Consider the following 20,033-nt stretch of genomic DNA (forward strand, 5'->3'; position numbering starts at 1 on the left):
CCCTCAGAGTGAGCAGGAACCCTCACGACCACGGGGCAGCCCTCAACACACCTCATCTTCCCACCAGAAGAAACCAAGCAGAGCTCAAGAGGGGTTTGATTGATTTATCCACTGAAGATACAAGTTTCAGTTTAATAACACCATTTTGTCCGGTTACAAACATACTAAAAACCTACAAAAAGAAAAAAACCAAAGTTACACCCATAAACACAGAAGGCAGGTATAAAACCAGCACGGAAGCGCCGAGGAACACGAACATGAACAGGATCTGCAGCAGGAACAGGAGAGACACAGGGTTACATCAGACCACACTCATGGCTGTGGGGCACGCTGGGGCTGGGGCAGACACACCAACACTGAGAGACAACTTCAGCTATGGAAAATAACTGGCAACCTGGCACAGAGGTCAGGCCAGGCGGGTGGATTTGGCCCTCCCTTTCCCTCAGCTGGTCCAAGGTCAGCGTGTGGGTTTCCCTTTGATCCCTGTGCCTGGCATTGGTGGTGCTGGCCCCAGATCCCCACAGCAGGGCAGCTTCCCCATGGCCAGGGGCAGGCTGAGTTCTGGCACCAGAGTCCAGCCAGGTGGAATCTGGTCCCCATTGAAGTGTCTGAGCATCCCCTCACACCCTGGGGGGACACTGTGACCTCTCTCCTGGGACAAAGGGGCAGAGATGTGAGAGGATCCCCTGGGAGAGCTCAGGCTGCCCTGGGGATTTGTCACCCCCAAGAGAAGATGAGGGTGGTAGCACATAAGGGTTCTGGTGATATTGGGGGGTGTCTGCAGAGCTAAACCTGCCATGAATGTTGGCCATGGAGGGGGGACAGGGTGGGTGGGTCTGTGCCCCATCCCAGCCCAGTGCCCCCATTCCCCAGGGCTCAGCTCCCTCTGAGCAAACACTGAGCTGCAGCGAGGGGACAGGAGCTGGCTGATGAGAACAGTGCTGCCAAAGACAGCCAGGACAAGGGGCTCAAGGGGGACACCAAATCCCCCCTCACTCAGCATTTCCCCACCTCTGGCAGGGGGCACAGAGGCTTTCCCACCTGGATCACAGCTCCAGGCCCAGCCCTGATGATAATGCCAAGGTGCTGGCAGAGCCAGGGGCTGGCTGGGTCTGGGGGTGCAGGGCAGAGACCAGCTGGGCCCAGCATGTGCTGGCAGCAATGCCCTGAGCCTTAGCTTCTCACTTGTGAGCTCTGGGGAAAGGAGTTTGAGAGCTGGTCACCACCAAGGAGAGCAAAGCTCGGCCTAAGTGTGCCCTTAGCTCGGCCTAAGCGTGCCCTTAGCTCAGCCTAAGCATGCCAGGAGTGAAAGGCCAAGCCCCAGAGAGCAAGACCTGAACAAAAGGGGACAAGGGGTCCCCAATCAGCAGTGGTGGGACTGGGGGAGCAGTGGGTGGCAGTGACAGGGAATGGCTGTGCATGGGGGTGTGTGTGTGTGTGTGCCAGAGAGCCATGCACAGAGCCATGCTCCCCCTTGCTGCTCTTCCACACGGCATTTATCAGCCCTGTCACTCTGGAATGGCGCTTTTCCCTCGCTCTGTTGATCTTTGTCTCTCCCCAGATGAGGACGGGGCTGGGTTTCAGCAGAGCAGAGAGGGGGCGTTTGTTTCATCTCCATCTCCTCCTCCCCTCCCGAGCCCTGCCCTGCCGCCCTCCTGCTCCATGTCACTTCCCAGCAAGTTGATAAAAATAAAAATAAACGTGGTTTTGTTTGCCTCTACTGGAGTGGGCTGCGATTTGGCTGATCGGGGTGCTCCTCGAGGGACAGCAGCTGCACACATCTGGATCTGCTTTACGAAAAAGTGCCTGGAAAAAGCCCCAAGCCCAGCACACGCACACGTGGTGCAGGAGGCCGTGGGTCAGCTTTTCTGGGGATGTAACAAAAGAAAGGAGAAACCAAAGCACTGTTTAATGGGGAGGTGAGGGGACCTTCCTGCTGCTGCCCCCCAAAAGCCAAGGCACAAGGGTAGGTTGGGTATGAACATGGAGAATTTCCAGACGCTCCAAAGTGGCTTCTCTGCAGACTGGGAGCCCAGTTTTGGCTGTGGGAAGGGAGGGGAAGGGTTTGCGCTGCAAAAATAAAATTCCCACCTGGAGATTATTAACCTCAAAGGTCAATGTGCAAAATTTTGTCTAAAGATGAAACATCCCTGTACAGAAACACCCCTGGCCCAGCATGTGCAGAGCACAGGGAGTGCATGAACTGCTCAGAAATGTGTGCTGCTGGCCCCCAGGCCTTGGCAGGAGCCAGCAGAGCTCGTGAGTGCCGTGGTGTGCACACACACAGACATCACCTAACAGTCTTGATCCAAGGGATCCCTCACCAGCCCTGCACTGGAGGGGAGTCAATGGCTGAGCAGGCTTCTCCCATCCATCCCCACCCCAGGCAGCAGCAGCTGTTTGAGGGCTGAGCAGCCTCTGTGACAGCCCAGAGGGAGCTGGAGCTGCAGCCACGGGCACCTCCACCAGGGCAGGCTGTGGGCTGGATTCTGGGCATGCTGGCTCTGACAGCCCCATGAGCAGAGCAGCATCACTTGTCACCCTGTGCCTGTCCCTTCCTTTCACAACCCCCTGGACCCTGCCATGCCCAGGACAGCTGTGCCCAGCTGTTGGTGCCACCCAGGAGGTACCATTGCCCCAGGCCCCATTGCTCCTCTCCATCAGTGGCACTGTGGGATGCAGGAAGGAAAGGACTGCAAGGCCAGAGTGGCTGCAGTGACATTATTGGAGTTGTGGGGCTGTTTTGAGACACAACAAACCTGTTCTGTTCCTGGGGATGGTGGAAAGCACAGGTGAGCCAAGCAGGAGGTTCTGTCTGTCTGTCTGCTCTGGAGGAGGGAGGTCAGCCTGGGGCAGTGACCCACGGTTAGGGGTGGCCCCAGGGTGGCTGTGGGGATGCCAGGTGGAGCTCTGGGCTGGCTGCCTGTCCAGCTGGCACCAGCAGAGGAGCTGGGCTCTCTCAGGAGCTGCCAGCTCTCCAGGACAGCGGTGGAGCCCGGCCAGAGGGAATCTCAAAGGGAACCCTCCTCCCACTGCCACAGATAACACTGCCCTTAATGCCTGAGCTCTAAAAATAGCACAGGCCTTCAGGGAAATATTGGGTGCCAAGGATTCCAAAGCTTCCCAGCACATCTGGCATTTCATCCTCAATCCTTCGCCATTCAGTTCCCAGAAATGTTAAGAATCCAACCACATGTGGGCAGGAGGACGCGGGGCTGCTCCTCCTCCTCCCTTTTTCATATCTGCAGGGGAAACTGAGGCACAACCCAGGCAGACTGACCCGGAGGCTCAGGAGGAGTTGGTGCTGGAGGAGGGATGAGTGCTCCAAGCCCTGCAGCCACGTTTGGGGGTGTGGGAGAAGCCTCTGTCAGGCACAGGCAGGAGCACTGCTGTCCCCAGGAGGGACTCAGCTCCTGCATGGGCTGATTTCTACCAGGCACTTTGTTTGGAGGAGCCCAGTCTCACCACGAGGGCAGGAATATGTACAAGGTATTTATGGATGTTAACAGAGAAGGGACCTTTCCTCACAACCAGAATCCCTCCTGATGTGTCTGTGCCATCTTTCCTCCTCCTAATCACAGCCTGACCCCCGTTCTCACTGAGAGGACAGACAGACTGACACACAGCAGCTCCCAGGGCACACCATGCTCCATCCAAACCCCTCCTCAGGGAGATGTGGGGGCACTCACCAGCTCCCCACCTGTGGCACAGGGATCCCACCCACACACCGTGCTCTGAGCCATGAGGGATCCCCCAAGGGCTCCCCCTCCTTCCCCTCTCTGGGGCTGTGGGGCAGCTTCTCTCCCAGCCCAGAGGGGCTGCAGCAGCCAGCCCAGGACAGGGACTGTGGGTGGCTGCACAGGTGAGCTCTGCTGCCCACCTGGAGCATCCAGAGAGGCTCTGGCTGTCAGCCCTGCCAGATGACACACAAAGTGCAAAGCAAAGCAAAGTTCTCGGTGCAGTCAGGGGCTCCAGCTTTAGCCAGGGGCCTCACGTGGAAAATGAGGGTTGTGTTGTTCATCAGTGAACAGGGCAGCAGCACTTGTGCAAGGGGCTTTGAGATGGTGCAAGTGAGGTGCAGGATTTGGGAGGTGGTGATGGACAGGCCAGGACAGGAAGATGGAGCCAACAACCAAAGCTCTCCCCTCACCCTCTGCATCCCCTTCCAGCATCCCCTGCAACTGCTTCACCCCGACCCACCCACACCCTTCATGGTTCTGTGGCTTTTTTTGGCTTGTTTAGTTTGTTTTTAAACCCCATGGAGATCAAATTGTGACTTGGCAGCTGACAGAACTGGCCCTGCCGGGCTTCCCAAACCGAGCAAAGATCTTGAGAGGAGACCAGAGCAAAGTCCTGGGGTGAGCAAAGCCCTCCCTGCCCCTCTGGTGGCCCCCTGGGCGCTCACAGGGTGGCAGTGGGGTACTGAGCCCAGCCCGCCTCCTTGTAGGCTGCTGTCACATGGGTGCAGATGAGGGTCTTCATCTTGGTCCAGGCTCCGTGTGCCTCAGGGGTGAAGTCGTTGGGGTATTCCTCAGCAATCACCTCCAGCATCACACCAGTGAGTTTCTGAGGGGAGGCAGACAGCAAGGAAGGGGTTAATAACTCACCAGGGAGCTGCTCACAGCAAGTTTGGCTTTTTCCTACAGAAACACTTGAATCCTGCTGCTGTCTGTAGGACACAGATGTGCTGGAGGTCTGGGACAGCCCTGGGAGCAGCCAGGACAGGCAGCAGAGCAGGGAGCTGCTGGCAGGCTGAGGCATCTCCCCAGTCTGGGCACCCCAAATGATTCACAGAATCACAGAATATTCCAGGCTGGAAGGGACCCATGAGCATCATCAAGCCCAACTCTTGAGTGCAATGGGGATCAAACCTGTGATCTTGGGGTTATTATTCCCATCAGAAAGAAACCAAGCAGAGCTGGAGAGGGGCTAATTAGCCAACTAATTGAGTCCCTGCTATCGTGCCTAATTTCTAGAAGGGGGACACAGACACAAACATGGGCACAGCCAGGTGGGCAGGGGCAGGCACAGGGTGCTCTGGGACTGAGTGTTTGGGCAGTGTGGTGTCCACAGGACAGTGCCACAGTGGGACACTCCAGCTGTGTGGGGAGCAGCCCCACACCCAGCCAAGGCCCAGCAGCACCAGCTCACACAGCTCCTGCTCCCCTGCCCTGTTCCTGCAGCAGCCCCAAGGTTATTTTGCTCCTATTTGTCGCAGACATCTTTTATGAAAAATCCTTTCCTTAGGATTTTTCCTCCTGAGAAGCTGCGAGGCCTCAGGAACAAAATGTAAACAATGATTATCTGCTGCTGTGGAATGCAACAGGTGCATCTGTGATTGGTCTCATGTGGTTGTTTCTAATTAATCACAGCCCATCTCGGACTCTCTGTCCAAGCCACAAAACTTTGTTCTCATTCCTTCTTATTCTATTCTTAGCTGTTGAAGATTGCAATGCAAGATGTTTTCAAGTACCATCTGTATGGCAGATTACCTTTGTCAAGTGGGCAGTTTGCCTTATCTCTCTCTCTGAGTGACCACAATCACTCCTCCCTCGAGAGGGAACATCAGCTGATAACAGCTGTTGAATGTCCCTGCATGGCTGATAAGAACTACAGCATCCCATTGGGAGATGGGAGCCCAGAGGGAGGAGCCAAGCATTCCTACCTGGATATAATCTGAGATTCTGGAACACCAGCACAGCTTCTCCACTGGATTCCCCAGAGGAACAGCAGCTGCTTCTCCCACTGGATCTTCAGAGGAAGAACACATCCTTCTCTACAGGATCCCTGCTCCAACAGAACCAGCCCTGACACTGCAGGAGGGCTGAGCCACAATTCCAATGGGACTGCTGCCAACACCCTGACCCACAGGGTGTCAGGTTGGGTTCTGACTCTGGCAGTGTTGTTCCAGTGTACTGCATTTTTTATTTTATCCTTTTATTTTTTCCTTTCCCTATTTAAGAACTGTTATTTACTGCTCCCATATTTTTTGCCTGAGAGCCCCTTAATTTAAAATTTATAGCAATTCAGAGGGGTGGGGAGGGTTTATATTCTCCATTTCAGGGGAGGCTCCTGCCTTCCTTAGCAGGCACCTGTCTTTCCAAACCAAGACAGAAGGCCTTCTGATGAAATCCTTTCTTCTATTCTTTTAGTATAGTTTTGATGTAATATATATCATAAAATAATAAATCAAGCCTTCTGAAACACGGAGCCAGATCCTCATCTCTTCCCTCATCCTCAGCCCCCTGTGAACACAGTCACACCTATCCTTTACCTTAAAGTAGATGGGCTCCACTTTGTGCTTGAGGGCATGGGCCTTGCCCACCAGGGCCAGCACAGAGGAGACCTTTTCAGCATCATTGAGGTTCTCCACCACGGTGTTGATGGCCCCCATGACCCTCCGGGCGTGCTTGCGCAGCTGCAGGCTCCTCTCCATCTCCAGAGGGTCCTCCATGTGCTTGAACTGGCTGAAGTACTGCTTGGCCGAGGGGAAGTTCACGAAAAACCTTCCAGAAAGAGCAGATATGAAATGCCATCAGCAGGGGGAGAGCAAGCTGAGGGGTTAATGCAAAGCACGGGGGATGGAGGTGGTGGAATCCATCCCCTGTGTCTCACACAGCCAGGGCTGATTTTGCTATCAAATTCCCCAGGAGCTGCAGCATTCAGCTGTCTGAAAACAAGAAGGTTGATGCCTTTTCCCCAAACCCCATCTGCTACAAGGTCATCACAGCTGGATATTCATCCTCAAAGCAGAAGCAAGACTGAGTTCTTGAGGCCCAGAGATGCCACCCAGGCGTGCCAGATGCTGGATATGTGCCCACATATATCAGAACAGCACATCCTGCCTCAGAGAGCTGGAGATGAGCATGAAAACCTCTCTTTATCCCATCCAGCCTCTCCTTGCCCCTCTTCCTTGCCTCTATGGGCTTTATTTCTGCATTGCCACCCAAAACAGTCTCCCCTTGTCCACCTTTCGTGGATCAGCCCCACCAGAGTGTCCAGCAGGACCTAAGGCCTGAGCTGATGTCACTGCTCATTTGGGACATTTTTCCCAGCACAAGGATACCCCAAAAACTCATCAGCCCCTGTGTGGGGCGGCCTGGGGACCCTCTTTTCTGCAGGACTAAATCAACCCCAATGAAATGCAGCTGAAAGAAATGAAGTTGTGGTCACAGTTGATGTGCTGAGCTCCCCAGGGAGGCAGAGGGCTGGAGGGGACAGGGAATTGAAGGGCACAAGGTAACAGGGACCAGGGCTGGAGCCACCAATGCCAACAGCACCCATGCCAGGATTGCAGCTGGGGCTGACACCTCGCTCACATAAACCACCCCTTCCACTGAATTTCTGCAGGAGAGAGCCACATCAGTGCTGGTTCCCCCCTGTCACCCAGCTCCCTCCCTCCTACAGGGCTCTCCCTGGCTCCTGGGCTGCTGGAGGATGCTCAGGAGGCAGCACAGTGCTCCCAGGCTGTCCCCATCATCCCTGGCTCCAGGCAGACTCCCTGCTCCCCTCCCCACACCCCTTCCCAAGCACCATCCCAAACCACAGGATCCTGAACCCATCCCACCTCTCTCTCCAACCATCACTCCTTCTCTCCAGAACCAGGTGGGATCCTCTTCCCCACTCACCACTCGGTGAATAATCACAATATTGAGTACCAGGCTCCTTTACCAGTTTGTTATCCTCCTTTTCCCCCTCCCTCCCTTCCTTCCCCCGCTCCCTTGGCTTGTGAAAGCTTGGGGGCATTGCCAAGGAAGCGGCTGAAGCTGTGCCTGGAGTGCACCACGGCTCCTGCTGCTTCCCCAGGCAGCTGGGATTCATCAGATGGCCCAAAATAGGTTTTGGAGGTGTGAGGAATGTGTGGCAGAAAGGGTGGGGGAGGAAGGAAGGTGGAAGGGGGAGATGAGGTGTTGCTTTTGAAACCCAGAGGGGACCCATGACAAAACTCCTCTTGTTGTCGTGCAGCCTCCTCCCCGCAGCACAGCTCCTCCTGACACATCTGGTCCCTGTCGGCAGAAATCACTCCCAGGCCTGGCTGTCTCCAGCTCCTGCTGCCACAGAGATGCTCAGTCCTTGAGCCCAGAGCTGTCAGAGAGGTGCTGGGGGATGGAGCTGGCCAGGCCTTCACAGATAACATCATCCCAGCATCTCAGACTTCTGCTGCCCTGCGCATTTCCCCACAGAAGGGCAAATGTTCCTCTCTGGTTCAATGGAACCATTTTTTCCAGCTGGACTCAGCATCCTTCAGTCCCCATCTCATCCCTCCCCACCTCTATTCAAGGTGTTGCAGCTGCAGTCACCCAGCAAAGCCCTCCAGCTCCAGCAGCGCTCATCCTGTGGGTTTGACCATCCCTTAGTGGATCTTCCCCTTTCACAGGCTCCCCCTTGGAGCCAGGGATGGCCCTGGGAGCCAGGGATGGCACTGGGAGTGGGACCTGCTGCCCCAGGCAGGGAATGGAGGCTCCAGCTGCTCCCTGCATGCCTCAGCCTCTGCACCCCAAACCATGGGAAGCTCCCTGAAAAGCTGTTTGATCTCAGCCGAAGGGCAGCATCTTCTCAAGGCATGGGAAATGAGTTGAGAAAAATTCCTGGTCTGAACCACGAAGGGAATAGCAAGGGGGGACAGAGCTCTGCACCATGAGGATTCACAGTTTGTCCCCAACAAGAGAAGGGCCAAAAAGAGACCCTGGGACCATCACCTCCACCTCTCCCCACTTTGGTCAGCTATGCCAGGAGCAAAGCCTGGTTCAACCATCAAAATACCCCAACCTGTATGAAACCAGACCAATGAAAGATCCAAATACTTGGTTTCCAACCTGTCCCTGCTTTGCAGACCCTCAGGCTGATGCCCCTGTGGGAGCTGAGCCCAGCATCTTTCCCAGGGGATGTAAAACCAGCAAACCCTCAGCTCATGTGTCCAGTCCTGTCTCTGCTGGATTTCTTTGGTGGAGAACCGAAACAGAGGAGCCCAAAACATCTTCAGGAGCAAACCTATGGATGGCCAGAGACCTGCAGCCACCTCTCCTTAGAGAGCAGCAGGCGCCTGCAGCAAGAACTTCAGCCTGGAGCAAATATTTGAGCTGTCAAAGCACAGAGAAGAGGGAAGGAGGCTCACTCAGTGGTAGTTGTTAATAAACAGAGAAGATTAATTTAACACAAAGGTTAAATATAACCAGAGGAAAGGAGGGGGAAAAAAAAGAAATAAAATACTCCAACAATAGTGAGTTAGAAGAGGTGTCTGTTGGGGTTTTTCCATCTGCAGAAAATTTGGAGAGTTCAAACCTCACGGGCTCTGGAAGGGTTTTGGATCATTATGTGTGTGCGTGTGTGTGGTTTGGGCTTTTTTTCCTCCATCAGAGTCATTAAAAGATGATATTTACCATTGCATATCACACAAAATGATGATTGATAGGAACCAGATGCCTGCATACCGATCTCATTAAATTTCTTTTTAAGCGATTCCATTCTCCACCCGCTAATTTGTACTCTGCCAGCTACATCTGGACCCAGAGGACAGGATGTCAGGATTGCTTTTCCTCTCTCTTTTGCCCTTGTAACAACTTTAAGGACACAACCATTCCCAGTAGCAGAGCCAAAGGAAATAATTAAGGTGCAAACCCACTGCAGTTACTGGAAACCTGTTTTCTGTTAGGGAGGAGAGGCATCTCCTCCATCTCCCCCAGCTTCCTCCCTCTCCCCAGAGCATACAAAGCAAATCCTGCATGAAGGAAACCTCCAAGCCCAGCTGGAAAGAGGGCACCTGGGTGCTGCCTGGTCCCCCCCAGCACCTGAACCCTTGCTGCTTCACTTCCCCTGTTTGCAAACTGTGGGGTGAAAATGCTCATGAGCCCTCAGATCTGCTGGAGGCTTCAGCAGAATCATTCAGGTCGGAAGAGGCCTTCAGGATCACCAAGTCCAGCTCTTAACCCAGCCCTGCCAAGCTCACCACTAAAGCACATCCCCAAGTGCCACATCTCCACACCTCCTGAATCCCTCCAGGGTTGGTGACTCAACCTACCAATGCTTTCATGTTTTCCCTCGCCTCGTCCCTCTACGTGGGAGAGACTCTAAGGCAGCCTGGAGCCTCTGTGTCCCTTTCAAACCTCTCCTTCCAGCTCCTCTCTGGGGTGCCCACAAAGCAGCTGATAATGGGTAGGCAGGTGCTGTGTGCTGCTGCTATTTATTATTATGCTGAGGGCTGGCTCACAGCTTTGCCTGCATGTTCCCCCTGCTCCTCCCAGCCACCTGTAGCCCATCATCCCCTTTTCAGGCTGCTGGGTTTACACAGCCCAGGGTGAGGAAGGTCTCAGCCATGTTGATGCTACAGCTCAGCAAGGCAGAAAAAGGCAAATCCAGTGAGTAGGAAGGGAATGGTGCCTGCCTGCTCCTCTGTCCTCTCTCTGAAAGCTCCTGGACAGGTGGGGATGGTGGTGGGAAACATCTCCAGCTCTGCCAGGGGAGGGCTGAGGGAAAAGGGCCAAGTCCCCATCCACTCACTAATGCTAAATTCAACTTCTTCTGCAGCTGAGAGAAAGGTGTAGCTGGCCTTGCTCCAGATGATGCCCACACCCCACTGCAGAGCCTTGGGAGCAGAATCCAGCACAGCACTGAACCCTGCCCAGAGGCTGTGATGCCCCAGTGCCCAAGGCACAGGGACCAGGACACCCCCGGGAGGCTGGGAGCAGATTCCTCAGCAAAGATTCCACCAAATACACTTGGACATGAGCTAGAAACCCCCAGGGGCAGGTCCTGCTCACTTCTGTGTGCACAGCTCACACCTCCAAGTCCTCATTGCTGTTGTTTTTCCCTACCCCACATGAGGATTCAGCCCAAGCACAGATGAACCTTTAGGGCAGGGATCTTTCACAGGAGAAGTGAATTAACAGCACCAAAGTGGCTTCCCCACTGGTCTCTGGAGACCTGCCTCCCTTGGAGCTGGAAGAACACCCCTGGCTGTGTACAGAGGGGGGTAGAACCCATCCACAAGGATGTGGTCCATGTTCCACTCACACTGTGAGCCTGCGTGTGGCTTTGCCCATCACCACCTCTCCCCTCCAACGCTCCCTTGGTGGTTTCCAGCAGGTCCAGCTCGGACAGGATGGGCAGCCAGCAGCACTCAGCGTTCCCCAGGCACCCTGCCAGCCTGCCCGGGGCTGTGCTGGCATTTCCCTGCCCTAAATGAGCCCCGAAGCTCTGCCACAGCCTCATTAGCGGGGCCGGCCGGGGCTCAGCCCTCCCTGCCTGCCCTGGAGGGGAATTGTCACCGCTGGGACCGACCCATCCTCAGCCACAGCCAGGGAAACTGCCCGGGCACACTGCTCACCCCCTGAGCTTTTGCTTGCCCTGGTCATGGATGTCCTGGTGGGTGCTGAGTGGGATTTTGTACCCCCACATGCCTTGGAAGTGATGCAAGGGCAGCACGGGGACAGGGGACATGGGGAAGGCTCTGGATATCCCAAGAGCTGCTGGCAGGTTGTGCCACATTTCTCTTTCATTATCCAACTTCTTTCATTATCCAAACTTCTGTCATTCATATCAATAAATCCCCCCTCTAGCAAAACCACCCATTGCTCCAAGCACTACCCCCTGAACCTGCCCATGAACTTAAACTTCTTTGACCAATTTTCAAGCCCATTCCTCCTAGGAATCCCACTAATCCTCATCTCAATAACATTCCCAGCTCTCCTACTACCATCCTTGGCCACGGGGAAGGCTCTGGATGTCCCAGGAGCTGCTGGCAGTGCCAAGGTTGTGCCACAGGGATCCCCACACAGCTGTCTTGGGAGTTTGCTCAGAGACAATGCAGCCATAGGAGAAGGGGCTGTTTTGAGACTGAGCTTGTTAAACCCTCACTTGCCCCCTCAGTGCTCATGGAGTGGTTGTTAGCTGGGAAATGTCCCTTGTGTGCGCCTGTGTCCCTCTCTGGCTCTCCCTGTCCCCACAAAAACATCTCCCAAAACATCTCTCACCGCCATTCATGAGTGTGGGACAGGGACACTGCTGCTGTCTCCACTGGGCCCTTTGCAAGGAGAGATTTTGCATCTCCCTGAGCCACTGTGCCCTGAAATGTGTCCTTCATCAGCCTGTCCCCATGGACGCCTCCACAAAACACATGTTGGTTTTGGGGGCAGCTGCAAAATCACTTCTTTAAATGCCATTTTTGGGTAGATTCAACCCATACATTTTGATTCAGCTGGGAAAAAAAAAAGAAAAAAATAAGGTTTTTCTGCATTTCCAGACTCATTAGTCAGATTTTTTTGCTATTTTAACCTAGAACTCACAATAACATCTGGCATCCAAGGAGTGCTTTCATATTTTAAAGCTCTCTGCAAAGTGTCTGAGTCCAGGTGTGTTTGCTCAGACTAAGCAGCAACCAAAATCCAAAATCCAGGGGCCTGATCCTGCATTGGCAAACCTTTTGCTTCCCCTCCTACACCTCTTGAGGGGGAAAGAGCACATCAGGAGCGATGGAGAAGGTGGGAATTTGGAAAGCTGATGGCTCTGAAGTGCAGACAGAGGGAACAGAGGGATGGAGAAGCCCTGTGGAGGTGGCACAGCCTGTGGTGGCTGAGCCAGCTCGCCTTGCATGCACTTGGCATGGCATCACCATTGGTCCAGATTCTCCTGGGATCTGTAGAAGCTATCCCTGGGTTTTATCCCCTCTGGAATCCATAAAGTTCTGTGCTCTCACATCTGTGCCTGTGGTACGTGTGTGTGGGTGTGGGAGCAGGCTGAGCTTTCAGCCCTGGGTGCTGGGATTAGCTGGGCTCTGCAAAGCACGGAGGGTCCCAAACCCCCTCTGATGCTCACCCCGGGCTGCTCTCAGCCCCTGTGTGCTGTGGAGGGCTGAGCCACCCCCGGGTGTTGGCATTTCCCAGCCCTGTGTCACAGTATTGGCAATAAACTATTGGAAGGAGAAAAGGGGGACCCTGGGGAGGCACAACCACAGGCTGAGGGCTCCTGCACTGCACAGCAGGCTCTGAAGGCTGCCCTGGGAGCTCTGTGCTGAGGGAGGGGTCCAAAAGGACTCATTACTGAATAACAGATGGGGAAACTGAGGCACAGCAACGACCCCAGGGTCATGGGGAGGCTACGGAGGAGATTCAGCCCAGGGCTCCCAGCCAGCCCACTTGGGAACCACTCAGAAGGAGGCACAGCCCCAGGTGAGCAGCTCCTGCTCCTGCTCCTGCTCCTGCTCCAGCTCCAGCCCCAGCTCCAGCCCCAGCCCCAGCCCCAGCTCCAGCCCCAGCCCCAGCTCCAGCTCCAGCCCAGCCCCAGTCCCAGCTCCAGCCCCAGCTCCAGCTCCAGCCCCAGCTCCAGCCCCAGCCCCAGCCCCAGCTCCAGCCCCAGCCCCAGCTCCAGCTCCAGCCCAGCCCCAGTCCCAGCTCCAGCCCCAGCTCCAGCTCCAGCCCCAGCTCCAGCCCCAGCCCCAGCTCCAGCTCCAGCCCAGCCCCAGTCCCAGCTCCAGCCCCAGCTCCAGCTCCAGCTCCATCCCAGCTCCAGCCCAGCCCCAGCTCAGCTCCAGCCCCAGCTCCATCTCCAGCTCTAGCCCCAGCTCAGCCCCAGCCCCAGCTCCAGCCCCAGCTCCAGCCCCAGCTTCATCTCCAGTTCCAGCTCCTGCTCCAGCTCCATCCCCAGCCCCAGCAAGGGTTAAGGCCGCTGTGAGATGGAGCCTGCAGAGGCCCCAGAGCTCCCGGGGAGGAGGAAGATGAGCGTGGCGAGGAGCCTCTGCTTCCTCCGGGGCGAGGCTCCCCACCGAGGAAATTGTCAATTAGCGACAGCGTTTGAAGCACAGAGCGCAGATTCCCAGGATCCGGTGGCTGCTCAGCCACAGTCCCCATTATCCTTGTTTGTGTCCCCGGGCTCCCAGAGCTCTGTGGGATCAGGGGCTCGTCGTGCTAGGGCAGGACCCCGGGGTTTGCTGGGGGTTCAAGCACCAGCAGCAGCCACGAGGGATGGGAACATGATGCCCAGCTCTGTGCCTCAGTTTCCCCACATGCAAAGCATGGAGAGGCTGGGGGTGGAGGGGTGGGATGCTGGCTGGGGACATAGGGAGCTGGGCTGGGTTCCTGCAGGATGGCAGAGCTGCAGATCCCCCATCACTGCCTTTGGGTGGGCATTGTTGCCCCCCTGCCTCCAGCCTTGGAGCACAGGATCAGGCCCCAGATTCAGTTCAGGAGAGCTGCAACCCCCCAGCCCTTCCCACAGGGGAAAATGCAATTTCCTGCCCTGAAGGGATGGAGAGGGGATAGAGCAGGTAAGCAGGAGCAGACCCTCTGCCACCAGGCACAGCCAGGTCCCTGGTCACAACCCCAGCCACAAGTGCTGACAGATTTGCCTGCTCTCACCACTCTGCCCATGGGGGTTGCACTAAAAGGGCTCCACAGCCACGCACCCCCTTCCTTCTCCCTGGCCACACCTGTGCCAACCCCTTTCTGCCTCAGTTTCCCTCGCGAGGTGAGCAGGAGCACCAGGCTGGCTCTGGTGAAGCAGAGGCTGCTGGGGCAGCTCCCAGCCCCTGTTGTACCCACCCAAAATGTGCAGGGCGGGTCACCTCGCACCGACCCCTCCCCAGCCCCGACCTCTGGAGCTGCTGAATCACGGCCCGGGCTCCCGGCGGCCCCCAAGCGTGACCCACTTCCACCGCGGCTCTGCCAGCTGTGAGCACAGCTGGGGCAGCGGCAGCGCGGGCTCCCGGCCCCAGCCAGGGCTGCTCTGCTTTCCGTGCCCCTGCCAGGGCTGCCCTGAGCTCCCTGTGCTCCTATCCCCGGCCAGGGCTGCCTTGCTTTCCCATCCCTGCTTTCCCATCCCTGCTTTCCCATCCCTGCTTTCCCATTCCTGCTTTCCCATCCCTGCTTTTCCATCCCTGCTTTTTCTGCCTTGCTCTCCCAGCCCCGGCCAGGGCTGCCCTGAGCTCCCATCCCCGGCCAGGGCTATTCTGCACTCCCAGCCCGGCTTTCCCAGCCCTGCTCTCCTATCCCGGCCAGGGCTTTTCCAACCGTGCTTTCCCATCCCCGTGCTCCCAGCCCCGGCCAGGGCTCCCCTGTTTTCCCATCCCTCTTTTCCCATCCCTGCTTTCCCCTCCTTTCCCATCCCTGCTTTCCCAGCCCTGCTCTCCCAGCCCCGGCCAGGGCTGCCCTGCTTTTGGCCTCCACGTGCTTCTTCCCCAGGGAGCTCAGGTGCGGCTCAGAGCAGCAGCGCCAAAAGCTCCCTGGGGACAGGGATTGTCACCGAGGGGACACAAACCGGCTGTGCCGTGCGGATCTGCGGCTCCAGCCGGCGCTGCTGGAGGGGATGGTTCCTCTCCCAAATGGCATCGCTATGCACAAGGCCAGACCTCACTTTAAGCATCCCAGGGAAGCTCTGGCTGAGGGAGCAGGTGGTGGGTTTAGCTGGGATGTGCAGGGCACGTGCCATGACTAAGGATGGAAAGGCTCCCAAAGAGCCAGGGTTCACCCTAGCAGGCAATTCTGTCCTGCCCTGTTGTCACAGCAGGAGAAAACCTTCACCACAGTGCACAACTCTGCCTGCATTAAAAAACCCCCAAACTGCACCAAAAACTTCTGCTGGGAAAGTTTGACTTGGGACCAGAGCTCGGCCACCCCGTCCCCACTGCCACACCTCGATTCTCCTCATGCCCAGCCCTGCCCCAAGCAGCACCATGAGGACTCCAAAAGCAATGAGCTGCCCTGGGTGAATCCCCCATGGCATTGCCATGAGTCCCTGGGTGCCAGCCACGGGCACAGAGCCACCCTCCCTGTGTCTGTGGGCAGTGGGCACCTGGAAGGGCTGGCAGATGGGGCCGTGGCATGACCCAGCTGCTGGGCAAGGGGCTGGCCATGCATGGCTGGTGGCCAAGCCACGAGCTCAGCCTTGTGAGATGGGGATGAGGGGAATCTTACAACCCCCAGATTGCTGCAATTTCTGCTTCAGAGCCAGCCTAGGTAGGTTTGGTGTCCCAGCCATGGAGCTGTCACCCCTCCTGACTGCCCTGACTGCCTACACAGACTGGGGCCATGGGAGAATGGGCTCAGCCATCAGCTGGCTCTGAGAGAAGGAAATGTTTGTGAAGGAGGTGGAGAGGGGGCTCCAGTCTCATTTTGGAATCTGCAGAGGGGTCTTGGTAAGAAAATCCCATTGCAGTGCTGGCATGAGCCTGGAGGGGAACTGGCTCTGCTCATTGTGATGTCCAGGGAGTCTCTGCTCCCTGCAGACCCTGTGGGCTCAGAGCTTTAGCTCAGTCAATTGGAAAACTTTCAGATGATTATTAGTGAACAGCACATCCTTCCAAGGGGTTCCCTGCACACCCACAGTGCCCTGGTGCAGGAGAAAAGGGGGAAGACCCAACCCATACCTGGAGTGCCTGGTTTTGGTCCAGGTGGGGTCTGACCAGGGACATCCCAGCATTCCCGACCCCAGGGATGAGCTGTGTGGCTCTGGACAGGATCTTTGCTGTTTGCCATTTGGCCATTGCAGGCATCTCACCTGCCCCTCTCCTTGCCCTCCTCAATAAGGGAAACAGTTGGTGCCATACCCCACTGTTACCCCAAACTCCCAGAGCCTGTGGGATTCCCACTTGGCTCTTTCCCGGTGTACCTGGATACGGTTTTACTCCCAGACAACACAAGAACCCCCACCTCCAGAGCATCTCCCCCGCTCTGGCTGCAGGTGCAGAGCTCTGAGCTGCTCTCTGTGCCCCACTGCCCTCGGGAGATGCTCCACACCCCCCTCGGGGTCTGCCGTCCCCCCCTGCCCCTCTCCCGCCCGTGCCCCCCACCTCCCTTCCCAACTTCACTGCTCTCCTTCCCGCCGACGCTGCCGCCGGAGGGACAGATGGTGCCCTGGGAGACACACCTGCTTGGCTTTTATCTTGGCTCCCAACTCGCATTATTTCACCCGCCAGCCTGCTCCGGACCCGGGGGGAGCCAAGAACCGCGGAGCCCCGACCCGCCCGCAGCGGGGCTGAGCTGCCCCCGCCTCCGCCGCCCCCCGGCCCCGGGGTAAGGTGACCTCAGCACGGAGCATCCCCCCAAAGCCCCCGGCAAGGCTGCCCTGCTCCCCCCGGCTCAAAGGTGTGGGAATCCGAGGAGCGCTGCGAATCCCTCCCTGCTCCCAGGCAGCAGATACACCCAGCCAGCTCCCCACTCGCTGTCATTCATCTCCACTCAGTTCTATATATTGTTCTGCCTCTTTCTGAGCTATATAGAGATTCAGTTGGATTTGCTGCTTCCTTTTTTTTTGGTTTGTTTTTTTAAATACCTGATGAGTATGGAGACCCCAACGTCCTCGCAGTTTGCATATACTCTGCTCCATATCTCTTGAATGACCTTTTTTTCTGCGTCTGAAATTTCTTCACTTCTTTCCCATCTCTCAATCTCCATTTCTCCCTGGACTTTCTCCATGAAAAACAGCCGGCAGGATCCTCCGGGAAGCCAGGAGGAGATAAAGAGAGATGTGTGTGAGCGGGTATATCCTGCGAGAGGAGAGACAAGGTGTTTGCTCGGCGGCTCTGCGACGTGTGGATGTGTGTGTGAGTGTGTGAGTGTGTGTGTGAGTGTGTGTGTGTGTGAGTGCAGCTGCTGTCAGCGTGTTTGGATGTGGAATTTCAAGAATATCCCGGAGGAATGATGCGTGCGATTAGATGTGAGATCTCCTAGTGCTGTCCATGGCTGTAGTTAGCTTCAGCTCGCCTCGGATGTGTGTGGCTGACTGATGAGGAACTGCCTAAAAGTAAAATATTCAAAGGCATTGCAAGACCAGCCTCTTCACCAATGTGTGAACGTGAGCTCACTTTCTCCCTCTCTCCTCCTCTCTCCCACTCCTCCCTCCTTTCCGTTTTTTTTTTTTTTTTTTTTCCTCCCTGAAAGGGAGGGATGAGAGAGATGTTCTGGGCAATATCAGGACGGGGCTGGCGGGGGGGAGGTAGTGCTGGAAGTTTTTTTTCCAGCCCTTTGTAAACAGCTCAGAGGAAATTCAGAATCCAGAGTGCTGAGTTAAAGTTAGCCCAAGTGCTGGTTGTGCCCCGGCTCTGCTCTTTGCACTCCCTGATTTTGCAGGAGGTGATGTTTGGAAGGACAGACCCCTCACCTCCAATTCTTGGGCTGAGAAGAGATTTGGGTAGAGAGGGGATCTCTCTGCCCCCCAAAAGAGATCATGGTGTGTCCCACGGGGACTTTTTTAATGCTGAGATTTTGCTCTCCCTTCTCGTGGCACGACCCAGCTGAAAGGGATGCAGAGTTGAGGCACTGGTGAAATGAAGGCATTATTGTGGATTGCGTGGCTCCTGGCAGCGCCTCGGCAGGGAACACCTCCACTCCAGGCTTCCCGCCGCCTCCGTGGGTGTGATTTTGGGGCTGCTTTTTACCCAGATGCCATTCCCAGCTCGCTGGCAATCCGGCACGTTAAACCCACAGCACAGCCCATTAGCACAGAGAGCAGGAGAATCCTCCAGGGACTTGTAATAACCGCGGGTGCTCCAGGGGGATCAGAGAGCGGGTGTGCCCTGCACACCCCGCCAGGACAGACGGGCAGACAGACGGACAGACAGGCTGTGAGTGCTGCTCTGGCAGCCTGGGGGGTGCCTGAGCCCCTTGAGGAGCTGCAGCTTTGTTATTGCAGAGCTGTCGAGGCTCTTTTGCTGTATTTCTCCTCCAAACCAGCCTTGGCCACGTCCCCATTAGCAGCCGCCAGACTGGTGGTGTCAGCAGATTTGCTCTTGCAGAGCTGATGGGAGCTGGTGGAGAACGTGCTGCCCACAGATCCCACCCCCAGGGAACACGTCCTGGGACACACTGGGAGCTCCACGCAGCCTTGAACCCCTTGGTTCAAGAGCAAAGCTCAGCTGGGAGTGCTGACAGGGTGACAACAGAGCAGTGTGACCAACCCAACCCTGCCAGAGGTCAGGAATTGTTCGATAGCTCCACCAGCAGCTGCTGAATCATCAGATTTTCACCACGTTTGCATTTACCTTTTGCCCATTAGCCACTGGGATGAACAACCACGAGCCCCAGCTCAAATAATGTCACCAGGTGGTCACCAGGCAGCAGAGAAATCCCTCTGGACATAATATGGCACGGCTGAGCTTATCACCTTCCCTTGAGGTGTAGGGGAAGAGCTGCTTTAGACCTGGCTTAAAACCAGAGAGACCCAGCTTAAACCCTGAGCAAAATTGCAGTGCAGTGCAAGGGGAAAAAATTCTCTTTCAAAAAATGGAAAAATCAAATACTGACCAATGTGAACACTGGGGAGATAATCTGGGTCAAGTTTTGGTTATCACTTGCGGTGTGTTTAAAGAAAAGAAATCTTTGAGCTTTTGTACCTGGTGTCTTAGTCCACCCTGTGCTCAGAGCCTGGCACGTGGTGCCTGGGTGCAGCAGGAGCTTTTCCTCACTCCCTAGCACTAGGAGTCAAAATGTCTGGGCTCAGAAGTCTCAATTTAGAAATATTAGAAAGCATTAGAAAAGCAAGTGAGAAATCCCCCAGCCTTTTCCAGGTTTCTGCCTCCCTCCCTGCGCTCACCACGTCTGGCCCTGGCCGGAGCCCAGCCCTGCCCTCCTGCTCCACCAAGGAGGTGGGGAGTGAAGCAGTGGTGATTCTGCACTGCCTCCAAACCCCAACCCATGCCAGGAGCCATGCATTTGTGCCTCTGGTCCCAGAGGTGGGCCATAAATCAAGGGCAGGAGTGCAGCACACGCTGTCACGTGCCGGCCGTGGTTTCCATGGTTTCCCATGACTGTTGCTCTCCAGGGCTTGGGGTTAGGAGGCGACTCCTTCCACAAGGAGAGAGATGCTGCCCTGACACCGCTGCAGCCTGCTGGCCCCAGGGGAGCTCAGCTGAGCCAGGGCGCTCCAGGGAGGGGCACAGAGAGCTCTGTCCCCATGGCCATTGCAGACACTGAGGTGGGGTCAGCCTGCATGATCCATGCTGAGGAAATCAATCCATCTCTCTCAGGTGATTCAACACCCTCATCTCCCCTCACCAGCTGAGCATCACAGCCCTCCTGCTTTCCATCTCCTTGCTGTGGTCCTGTCCC

At 56.1% G+C, this 20,033-nt stretch overlaps 1 protein-coding gene across 1 annotated transcript; it reads right to left on the minus strand.

The window, feature by feature from the left end:
- Positions 1-84: 84 nt before the first annotated feature.
- Positions 85-17,910, minus strand: CYGB (cytoglobin). Its single transcript, XM_064728412.1, has 3 exons — positions 17,260-17,910; positions 6,275-6,506; positions 85-4,566 (listed from the first exon to the last, which is right to left on the minus strand). The coding sequence occupies exons 1-3, from the start codon at positions 17,400-17,402 to the stop codon at positions 4,402-4,404; spliced, it is 540 nt and encodes a 179-aa protein (XP_064584482.1). The 5' UTR covers positions 17,403-17,910; the 3' UTR covers positions 85-4,401.
- Between the last annotated feature and the right edge of the window lie 2,123 nt (positions 17,911-20,033).

This window comes from Zonotrichia leucophrys, chromosome 18, assembly GCF_028769735.1.
Source record: "Zonotrichia leucophrys gambelii isolate GWCS_2022_RI chromosome 18, RI_Zleu_2.0, whole genome shotgun sequence".
Classification (NCBI taxonomy): domain Eukaryota; kingdom Metazoa; phylum Chordata; class Aves; order Passeriformes; family Passerellidae; genus Zonotrichia; species Zonotrichia leucophrys.

Excerpts from the sequence above, each read along its gene's own strand:
- CYGB (XM_064728412.1), bottom strand. The coding sequence starts at position 17,402 with ATGGAGAAAGTCCAGGGAGAAATGGAGATTGAGAGATGGGAAAGAAGT. Across the intron at positions 6,507-17,259 it reads GGGGTCTCCATACTCATCAG|GTTTTTCGTGAACTTCCCCT; the intron begins GTATTTAAAAAA and ends TCTTTCTGGAAG. Across the intron at positions 4,567-6,274 it reads TGGAGCCCATCTACTTTAAG|AAACTCACTGGTGTGATGCT; the intron begins GTAAAGGATAGG and ends GCCTCCCCTCAG.